General features: G+C 49.2%; 2 protein-coding genes across 2 annotated transcripts in view; one reads left to right on the top strand and one right to left on the bottom strand.

Annotated features, from left to right (window-relative positions):
• Positions 1-1,560: 1,560 nt before the first annotated feature.
• On the bottom strand, positions 1,561-3,388 carry ccdc59 (coiled-coil domain containing 59). Its single transcript, XM_035401819.1, has 4 exons — positions 3,116-3,388; positions 2,506-2,815; positions 2,169-2,268; positions 1,561-2,081 (listed from the first exon to the last, which is right to left on the bottom strand). The coding sequence occupies exons 1-4, from the start codon at positions 3,261-3,263 to the stop codon at positions 1,905-1,907; spliced, it is 735 nt and encodes a 244-aa protein (XP_035257710.1). The 5' UTR covers positions 3,264-3,388; the 3' UTR covers positions 1,561-1,904.
• An 87-nt stretch (positions 3,389-3,475) lies between these two features.
• mettl25 (methyltransferase like 25) overlaps positions 3,476-10,000 on the top strand; it is an 11,585-nt gene continuing 5,060 nt past the window's right edge. Inside the window, exons 1-8 of the mRNA XM_035402244.1 lie at positions 3,476-3,824; positions 4,000-4,173; positions 4,818-4,924; positions 5,476-5,772; positions 5,977-6,501; positions 7,138-7,285; positions 8,348-8,442; positions 8,531-8,560. Coding sequence (XP_035258135.1) covers positions 3,578-3,824; positions 4,000-4,173; positions 4,818-4,924; positions 5,476-5,772; positions 5,977-6,501; positions 7,138-7,285; positions 8,348-8,442; positions 8,531-8,560 — 1,623 coding nt within the window. The 5' untranslated portion in view covers positions 3,476-3,577. The remainder of the gene's footprint in view (positions 3,825-3,999; positions 4,174-4,817; positions 4,925-5,475; positions 5,773-5,976; positions 6,502-7,137; positions 7,286-8,347; positions 8,443-8,530; positions 8,561-10,000) is intronic.

The raw sequence follows: 10,000 nt of genomic DNA, 5'->3' as shown, positions 1-10,000 counted from the left end.
AGTTTCAAATCTAATTCGTCACATATCAGAAAGTATATGTGTTACATTGGATATATCAAATATCAGAAAAAATATCGGATTGGTATATAATCTGAAAAATATTTCACATGAGAATGAATGTTATTGCCAAATTTGAGACATTTTATATCAGAAGAAATACACCAATGTCACATCTGAAATATATCAGAAAAGTACAATACCACAATTTCACACAAAAAAAGAAAAGCGCTTGCGAATTGTTCCCGGTCCCTGGTGTGTTTAGCATCATTAAGTCCGTGGACCCTTCACACGTAATGAGATGAATGAATCTGCTCTTTAGCATTGTGTTAGCAGCTGGATTCTGTGAACAGGCTTAATTAATTTCACAGAAAAGATGGAGCCCTCGTACAGTTCTACACTTCAAAGCCTGCACGTCCTTTCATCCGCCGATCCGCCTCTCTGGCTTTCAGGTTTTATTATTCCGGTGCTGGCCACGACCCTGGTGATTACGGCGTATGCGCGCATGCACATGGACCAACTTTTACGCAAACCAATGTGCAACATTTAGGGCCAGATTCCATTTTAGCATATTTAGTTTTTCATGCCCATAAATTTTTCAGGCAGTCCCTGAAAATAATAAGCTAATACCGACATAAAATGAAGATAAAATGTTCTTCTAAAGGGAAATCCACCTCTAAGGAAGAATAGCTTATTCAAAAAAGCACATGTATATAGAATATACCCTGTGTCCACTCTTTTAAAACCACTGAAGTTTGAATATTAACTATTTTGGGGATAGTATTCTGCACTTATTCTAATACCTTCCCAATATTTAAATGTACGTACCCTTTCTTTATGCAAAAAGGTGCAACTATATATATATATATATACCCACATACATACATACGTACATAATGGAGGAATAATTGCCACTCTGATTGACACACCTGCTTGGTGTTCAGTTTTATAGAGCCTTCTGAATTAAATGAGCTGCCTCCCACTGCAGTTGGACATGCTGGCAGACGTCAGTGTCACTAAGCACTGATATCAGAGGTACTTATTCAGCGCTGCACTGGCGTTTGTTTTTAAAATCACCTGGTTCTCTCAGACAACTGGAATAGATGATCAGAACTGAATGAATTGTTCTGGGTGGTTTTACAAAAATTCAACTAATCAAAAGTTTGATCCCATCCATTGGCTTTGAAGACATTCCTTATTTAGAATTTTATTTGAAAGTCAAAAATGTGTAATCTAAAAAAAATTCCTAAAAGGACAATTACTTTCAGACCTTGTGTCCCTGATTTGGGAAGCACTGAGAAACTACTGTAAAACTACTGTATCAATACAGGGTTTCTCGTGGTCTGCTGCCACCTTGTGGTATACAAGTAAAGTGAAAAAGTGAAAGTACACTGAAAAACTATTTTAGACGTTATGTGAAATCACAAAAATGCAAGTTCAACTCCTGTATTGATAACTTACAGAGAACTATAATAAACACAATAAAAATGTAAGAAACTATGTTTAGCAGAACATAATGTCTAAAGGATTTAAAACATTGTAAAAACCAAAGCATTTACGTCATTCACAAGTTCACATTTTTTAATCATGGGTACTACAACACAAAAGCCATATTGATTTACATATTGCCAGTTTTGTTCAGTTTCTGATGCCTTCCATTTCAACCCAAAAGATAAACCAGCAATGCGAAATATTCAAAGACGTTTTATTCATCAGCTGGAGCAAAGAGGTGGTGAAACAGTATTTCCCTGGGCAACCGGGCGAAGGGCTGAATTCTGCTCTCCTGCCAGCCAGTGGCTGTGCTGTGTTCAGTCACATGCTCCAGTGAAGTCTCACCTCACAGGGATTGGCTGAATCCAGGTGTGTGCAGCGTTTCCCTGCAGGGTGGCGGTGACACAGGCTGATGGTCACTTGGTTTGATTTTGGGTCTTATTGTGGATTCTCTGAAGCAGGTACTCCATCTGCAGGTTGAGATTGGGCTGGCCCTTTTTGGTCTTTTTACACAGGATCTGGTACGTCTGCATTTTCTTCTGTTTGTAGATCTTCAGCGCCTCCTCTCTCTGCTGTTTGTTCCGCAGGGCCTCCTGCACCAACAGGGACACAAGCTCAGGTGAGTGCTCAACGGCCCTCCTGTCTCTCACTGCGGCACCGGGAGAAAAAAGTCCTCTTACCTCTTTCTTTTTAGCTCGCTTCTCCTTGGTTCTCTCATATTCCTCTCTTGTTTTCTGATAAGAAGTCAGCTTTCTCATCTTCTTCTTACTCAGGTTAAATCTGAGGGTTAAACGAATGCTTATGAATAAACAAGAAACATGTAGAGTCTCAGGGCCCAGAGATACCTGCATACAGCACAGCCTGAAACTGTACTTACTCATTACAAACCAGGTTTTGTATTCTAAATCCTGTGTTGTACATACTGCATCACTTTAAATAAATCATGCTAGAATATATTATTACTACACAGTAGTACATTTGTACTTTAAAAGTTCAGGGGTGTGAAAGGTGTTCTACCTGCCGGACTCTGCTACCTCGGGCGGGGCAAGGGGCGGGTCGGGTGAGGAGGAAGACTGGGACGCAGCGTGAGAGGTGGGCGTGTCCTCTAGAGAAACGTCATCGGCTGCGGGAGTCCTCCTCCTCCTCTGTTGGTTCATCTGTTCCTCTTTTCTGAACTGTTCCGCTTCCGCCTGGTACAGGTGTTTCAGGTGCTCTGGGTACCCGTGTTCGAATGACGTTTTAACTGGATTTTTCCTCCTCTCCTTAAGGAGCAGTTTGTTGTACTCATGTTGCGCTTTCTGTTTCCTTTTGAAAGCAAAACCCTGCCCTGAAAAAGCGAGATTCGTCAGTTATCTTCCCACCATGCCACATTTCAAACACTGGCGACATTTCTTTTTAGCCAGCGCAGTGTGCACCCTAAAATTAGTAAACATAGCGCATCATTAACAACGCATTTCTTAGTAAAATAGTTATTTCCCTCACTAGTTTACTTAATATGCCGAGCTATTATCTAAAACTCCACACCCAAGGCTGAAATTACTGAATAGATCAACAAATTGGCTAGCTGGCTTCTCAGAATTCAGGTTTGGGTTACGAGTGCTCATTAACAGCCAAACGGTGTCGGTACCTTCTTGTACACTTCCGTCGAATATTTTTCCTTCTGGAACCCACTTGCGCTTTTTATTCTTGAAACCTGGCAGCTGTTTTTTCCCCTGATTTATATTCTTCGCAGTGTGTTTTCCTGTATTCTTCCCAAATTTATTAAGCGGTTCCATTCCGTAACTTTATTGCGTAGTTTAGGACCTACTGCACGTTTTTTTCTTTCCAGAGACCTCGTCGCAACATATTTACGTCATTTCGTGTTTCTTGCTAAATTCAGACATTAAAATACGAAAACGAGCAATCCGACGAAAGCGAAGTCATGTTTGGTGTTGCCGATGCAATTACGTCGTCATTGGATTTGACGAGCTTTTGGTACAGCCAACATGGCGTCTGTTTTGCGCCTTCCAAATTGGTTTGTCTGTTTTCGACTACGAATGCCTGGGAGAGAAGATTACCGTTTTCACGCTGTCGCCTAGGCACATAGAAGATGTCTGTTTTGGAATCAGTAGATGTTCCTCTGGAATTGACCAAGGGTAAAATAGACGAATTAAGGGACTTTTTGAAGATTTCGCTTAGTATCGCCAACGCGCACACAGTCGACTTCTACACTTGTAATGTTTGGGAACAGTTTATCGCGGTGCCGCCCGAGAGCGTGTTGTCCATTTTCAGTTCTAAATGTGACCAGAGGGTGGCGCCAGAGAATCGGAGAACTCAGAGCTGTCAGAGGCGCGGAGGTAATCTGTTATCCTTTAGTGTTGGTGGACCCCGATTCAAATTCAGATTTTGGTGTAAAAGTGAATTTGTTAATTCAGGAGAAAAGATTACATGAACATTAACTCCAAATGAATACTGCTTTAATTTTTTTCCTGGCTGTGATGTGGATGCAGTGATACTTATGCTCTTGCTCAGGTAAGGATAGGACCAACTTTGGTTTCTGCGATGACACTAAACGACTGGTGGACGTGGCAGTGTTTCTTGACGCTGCTAAACGGCACACACTGCCTGGGCTGGGGGTGTGTGTGCTGCTGCCCAAGGTCCTGCAGGCACTTCGAGGACACCAGAGCATCCCACCAGCTGCAGAAGGTAAACAGTGTTTCATCAAAACGAATCCTCATTTTCAGCCGTGCAGTACTGTTCCATCAAATAAGATGCATTTCCTGCCTCTGCTGTGTCGAGGTGACTGGGAGCAAGGATTGTATTCATTTAGAAGATTGCATCTTATCCACAAGAGTTTTACAACTGTACTGGAGAGGGACTACTACCTCTGTCTGTCTGTCTGTCTGCCTGTCTGCAAACAGGAAAGCACAGAAATGATGGACAGGTTTTGGTGAAACATGGTAAAGGCCTAAGTGGGGGCCCAGGATACGGGGTGTAACTGTTTTTAATTGGTCACTAAATGTTTCATTCTGGTCCTGAGAGTTCTTATCTGGGGCCCTGTGTGATGAGTTCTTAGCTGGGGCCCTGTGTGATGAGTTCTTAGCTGCGGCCCTGTGTGATGAGTTCTTCGCTGGGGCCCTGTGTGATGAGTTCTTCGCTGGGGCCCTGTGTGATGAGTTCTTCGCTGGGGCCCTGTGTGATGAGTTCTTCGCTGGGGCCCTGTGTGATGAGTTCTTCGCTGCGGCCCTGTGTGATGAGTTCTTAGCTGCGGCCCTGTGTGATGAGTTCTTAGCTGCGGCCCTGTGTGATGAGTTCTTAGCTGCGGCCCTGTGTGATGATGTCACTTTCAGACGTCCCTCTGGAGCCGGAGGAATTCATGAATGCCAAGAAGTCCCACGAGGTGCAGATCCTGTCTGGAGTGGTGGCCAGTCTGGCTCAGCAGTGCGGAGTGAGACAGGTAAGAGGCCGCTCCTGGCCTCAGGTAGACAGGGACCGTGAGGCTCCTGAGCAAGTCTGGCCCTCTCTGCTGAAGCTGTCTCAAATCCCTGTTTTGAGTTTGGGGAAAAGCCCCCAATGAACTGAGAATGTGTGCTGAGTGAAGGAGGATGCAGGGATGTTTTTGTTTTGGATGTGCAGGACAGTTTCTGTTTAGAAACAGTGTAAAATTACACAGTCACACTGAAATGAAGCATCTGTTGACACTGTGGGTTTCAGGAGAGGTGGATGTCTCCTCTTTCCCGAACCAGCAGTGGGGTTTGTGCATGAAATAAAATGATACCTTCCAACTATCGAGAGAGGCTTTGTGAACCTCACAGTCGGCGGAGCTACAGATTACTCTGTGTTTGGAGCCAATAATAGTGCTTTGCTATGGATATGAAAGTCTTCTGATTGGTTTAGTCAAGGTGGTGATTGACATGATGGTAGCTTCACATTTTAGGAGTTTATGGAACCCCACTCTCCTATCAGTAACCTAACCGTCCCCTGCTCTCTGTCTCCCCCTGGTGGCAGGTTATAGACGTGGGCTCAGGTAAGGGCTACCTGTGCTCCTTCCTGTCCCTGCAGTACGGTCTGCAGGTTTATGGGATCGACTCTTCGAGCAGGAACACACACGGAGCGCAGGAGAGGAACAGGAAGCTGCAGAAGTACTCCAGAGCGTACCAGAGACACCACAACGCTAGGACCGCCATCAGCGGAGGAGAGCAGAGAGCGAGGGAACAGCTACAGGAAGAGAGAGACAGGTCTGAGCGAGGAGGAGAGCAGGGAGCGAGGGAACAGCTACAGGAAGAGAGAGACCGGTCTGAGCAGGGAGGAGCGCAGAGAGCGAGGGAACAGCTACAGGAAGAGAGAGACAGGTCTGAGCAGGGAGGAGAGCAGGGAGCAAGGGAACAGCTACAGGAAGAGAGAGACAGGTCTGAGCGAGGAGGAGAGCAGAGAGCGAGGGAACAGCTACAGGAAGAGAGAGACAGGTCTGAGCGAGGAGGAGAGCAGGGAGCAAGGGAACAGCTACAGGAAGAGAGAGAGAGGTCTGAGCAGGGAGGAGAGCAGAGAGCGAGGGAACAGCTACAGGAAGAGAGAGACAGGTCTGAGCGAGGAGGAGAGAGCGAAGAGAGACCAGTACAGAGAGAGAGAGACCCATCTGAGCAGGAAGGAGACGGAGACTGTGTTGTTGGATTTAAACCATTCCAGGGCCAGGACACTGAAACGCTGACCATGCTCTTGGAAGCATCTGTTGCCATGGCGCCTGTGGAGGACTCGCCCAAGCGGAACGTGAGCGATGCTCTGTCACCAGACACAGGCACGGTCAGCTCCAGTCCAGAGAGCCCCTTCCCCTTCCTGGGGGTGCTGTCCCCGGAGCTGGTGGAGATTCCGCCCCCCCGAACACCCCCCACCCAGCTGAGCCCAGAGGAGAGGGAGAGGAGGAAGAGGGAGAACCTGGAGAGGAAGGGGCGGGGCAGCAGGGACAGTCTGTTCTCCCCCCTCACCTCCTACATCACTGCCCACACGGAGCTGCGTGACATCATCACACACCTGGAGGTGCACACCTGTCAGCTCAAAAAGCTCACTTCCTACCCAGTGATAATACACACTGATATTACCGTCAGGATATACCTAACCCTAACCCTAACCCTAACCCTACCCAGTGATAATACACACTGATATTACCGTCAGCCATTTTAGGAAGCAGAACCAGTCGCCCTGTATGAGAAAAAAAAGACACATGGTCATGTGTTTAGGGTTCGATTACATTTAACAGGCACGCTTACTATATACAACATTGTACATAGTATTCACATTGCCTCCATTTATACAGCTGGATATGTACTGAAGCAACTCAGGTTAAGGACCTGACTCATGGGTTATGGTTACCCATACCCATTATACTACACTGCTGTGTGGTGTTTACTGTTATATGGGTGGGAGTAAATGGTGGTGTGTAGTGTTATGTGGTGTGTAGTGTTATGTGGGGCGGGGGGGGGGGGGGTAAATGGTGGTGTGTAGTGTTATGTGGGTGGGGTAAATGGTGGTGTGTAGTGTTATGTGGGGCGGGGGGGGGGTAAATGGTGGTGTGTAGTGTTATGTGGGTGGGGTAAATGGTGGTGTGTTATGTGGGTGGGAGTAAGTGGTGGTGTGTAATGTAATTGGGGTAAATGGCGCTGCTTCCTCCTGCAGGATGCGCTGTTGGTGGGCCTGCATACGTGTGGGGATCTGGCTCCCAGCACGCTGCGCATGTTCACAGCCAAGCCAGAGCTGAGGGCCGTGTGCAGCGTGGGCTGCTGCTACCACCTGCTGTCTGAGGAGTTCGACCCGTCTGCAACAGGTACCCACAAACCCCCGACCCGTCTGCGACAGGTACCCACAAACCCCGACCCGTCTGCGACAGGTACCCACAAACCCCCGACCCGTCTGCAACAGGTACCCACAAACCCCCGACCCGTCTACGACAGGTACCCACAAACCCCGACCCGTCTGCGACAGGTACCCACAAACCCCCGACCCGTCTGCAACAGGTACCCACAAACCCCCGACCCGTCTACGACAGGTACCCACAAACCCCGACCCGTCTGCGACAGGTACCCACAAACCCCCGACCCGTCTGCAACAGGTACCCACAAACCCCCGACCCGTCTACGACAGGTACCCACAAACCCCGACCCGTCTGCGACAGGTACCCACAAACCCCCGACCCGTCTGCGACAGGTACCCACAAACCCCCGACCCGTCTGCGACAGGTACCCACAAACCCCCCGACCCGTCTGCGACAGGTACCCACAAACCCCGACCCGTCTGCGACAGGTACCCACAAACCCCCGACCCGTCTGCGACAGGTACCCAAAAACCCCCGACCCGTCTGCGACAGGTACCCACAAACCCCGAACCGTCTGCGACAGGTACCCACAAACCCCGACCCGTCTGCGACAGGTACCCACAAACCCCGACCCGTCTGCGACAGGTACCCACAAACCCCCACCCGTCTGCGACAGGTACCCACAAACCCCCGACCCGTCTGCGACAGGTACCCACAAACCCCGACCCGTCTGCGACAGGTACCCACAAACCCCGACCCGTCTGCGACAGGTACCCACAAACCCCGACCCGTCTGCGACAGGTACCCACAAACCCCGACCCGTCCCATTATGAAGGCCTGTTTAGCTGAGGAGTGAGTCCTTAACCTGTGAAATAATTTATAAGGGAAAACTACTAAAGACCGGAGCAGGGTGATGAAGGGTTCTGAACCAGATCCATTTTCTTAAATTCACATATAAAGTGTCATAGGGGCTTTGTTAAAAATGGTTTTTAGGGAAAGGGAAAAAAGCCTGCCTCCTGACACTCTGCCCCCTGTTGTCCTGACGCTCCGCCCAATGTTGCCTTGTCTCCACAGAATGCCCAACCAGCCAATGGGGATTCCCCATGAGCAAACACCTGAGAGACCTTGCCTGGTTCTGCGGCCGAAATGCCAGGATGTCAGCCTGCCTGGTAAGGAGCTTCCCCCTCATATCCAGCCAATCACACGTTAGGCGTGAGACTAACTGTGGCAGCTAACTGCGTCTCCCTCTCCTTACAGGCTCTGGAAAGAGTCAGTGCTGGGGGAGGGGTAAGTGTCCTCGTTCAGAGCATGCACATGAACCCGCACTCACACGCACTCTCTTACACACACACAGACGCACACACACACACACACTCGCACACACACACTTACACGCACTCACACACGCACTCTCTTACACACACACAGACGCACACTCACACACTTACGCGCACACACGCACACACACACACACACTTACACGCACTCACACGCACTCACACACACGCACACACACACACACACACACACACACAGACGCACACGCACACTCACACACTTACACACACACACACACACACACACACACACACACACACAGACGCACACGCACACACGCACTCACACGCACTCACACACACAGACGCACACACACACACACACTCGCACACACACACTTACACGCACTCACACACGCACTCACACGCACTCTCTTACACACACACACACGCACACACGCACTCACACGCACTCACACACACAGACGCACACACACACACACACTTACACGCACTCACACACACACACACACACACACAGACGCACACGCACACACACACACACTCGCACACACACACACACACACTTACACGCACTCACACACGCACTCACACGCACTCACTTACACACACACACACACACACACACTCACACAGACGCACACGCACACACACACACACACTCGCACACACACACTTACACGCACTCACACACGCACTCACACGCACTCACTTACACACACACACACAGACACACACGCACACGCACACACGCACACACACACACACACTCGCACACACACACTTACACGCACTCACACACGCACTCACACGCACTCACTTACACACACACACACAGACGCACACGCACACGCACACACGCACTCATACACACTCGCACACACACGCACACACACTCACACACACACACACGCACACACTCACGCACACACTCACGCACGCACTCACACATGCACTCACACACACTCACACACACTCACACACACTCACACACACTTACACACACTTACACGCGCACACACACGCACACACACTTACACACACACACACTTACACACACACGCACACACACTTACACACACACGCGCGCACACACTCACGCACTCACACGCACGAACACACAAGCACGCACACACACACACTCACGCACTCTCACACACACACACACACACACACACACACACACACGCTCAGAGCACATACACGCACAGCAGAGCTCATCTCTCCACCTCTGAGAATTTTCAGAAACACGCGGAAATAACTGGGAGTGTTAAAGTCCCCCCCCCCCATGGGTACTTTTTCTATTCATCCTCACCTGCTTCTGTGATATTGTGATACTGTGCGTGATTGGCTGGCTGACCCGTGCCTGGCTGCGTGATTGGCTGGCTAACCCACGCCTGGCCGTGTGATTGGCTGGCTAACCCACGCC

Source organism: Anguilla anguilla, chromosome 19 (assembly GCF_013347855.1).
Source record: "Anguilla anguilla isolate fAngAng1 chromosome 19, fAngAng1.pri, whole genome shotgun sequence".
Taxonomy (NCBI): Eukaryota; Metazoa; Chordata; class Actinopteri; order Anguilliformes; family Anguillidae; genus Anguilla; species Anguilla anguilla.
This window is presented reverse-complemented; position numbering and strand designations above follow the sequence as displayed.

Excerpts from the sequence above, each read along its gene's own strand:
- ccdc59 (XM_035401819.1), bottom strand. The coding sequence starts at position 3,263 with ATGGAACCGCTTAATAAATTTGGGAAGAATACAGGAAAACACACTGCG. Across the intron at positions 2,269-2,505 it reads GAGGTAGCAGAGTCCGGCAG|ATTTAACCTGAGTAAGAAGA; the intron begins GTAGAACACCTT and ends TTTAACCCTCAG. Across the intron at positions 2,082-2,168 it reads AGCGAGCTAAAAAGAAAGAG|GAGGCCCTGCGGAACAAACA; the intron begins GTAAGAGGACTT and ends CTGTTGGTGCAG.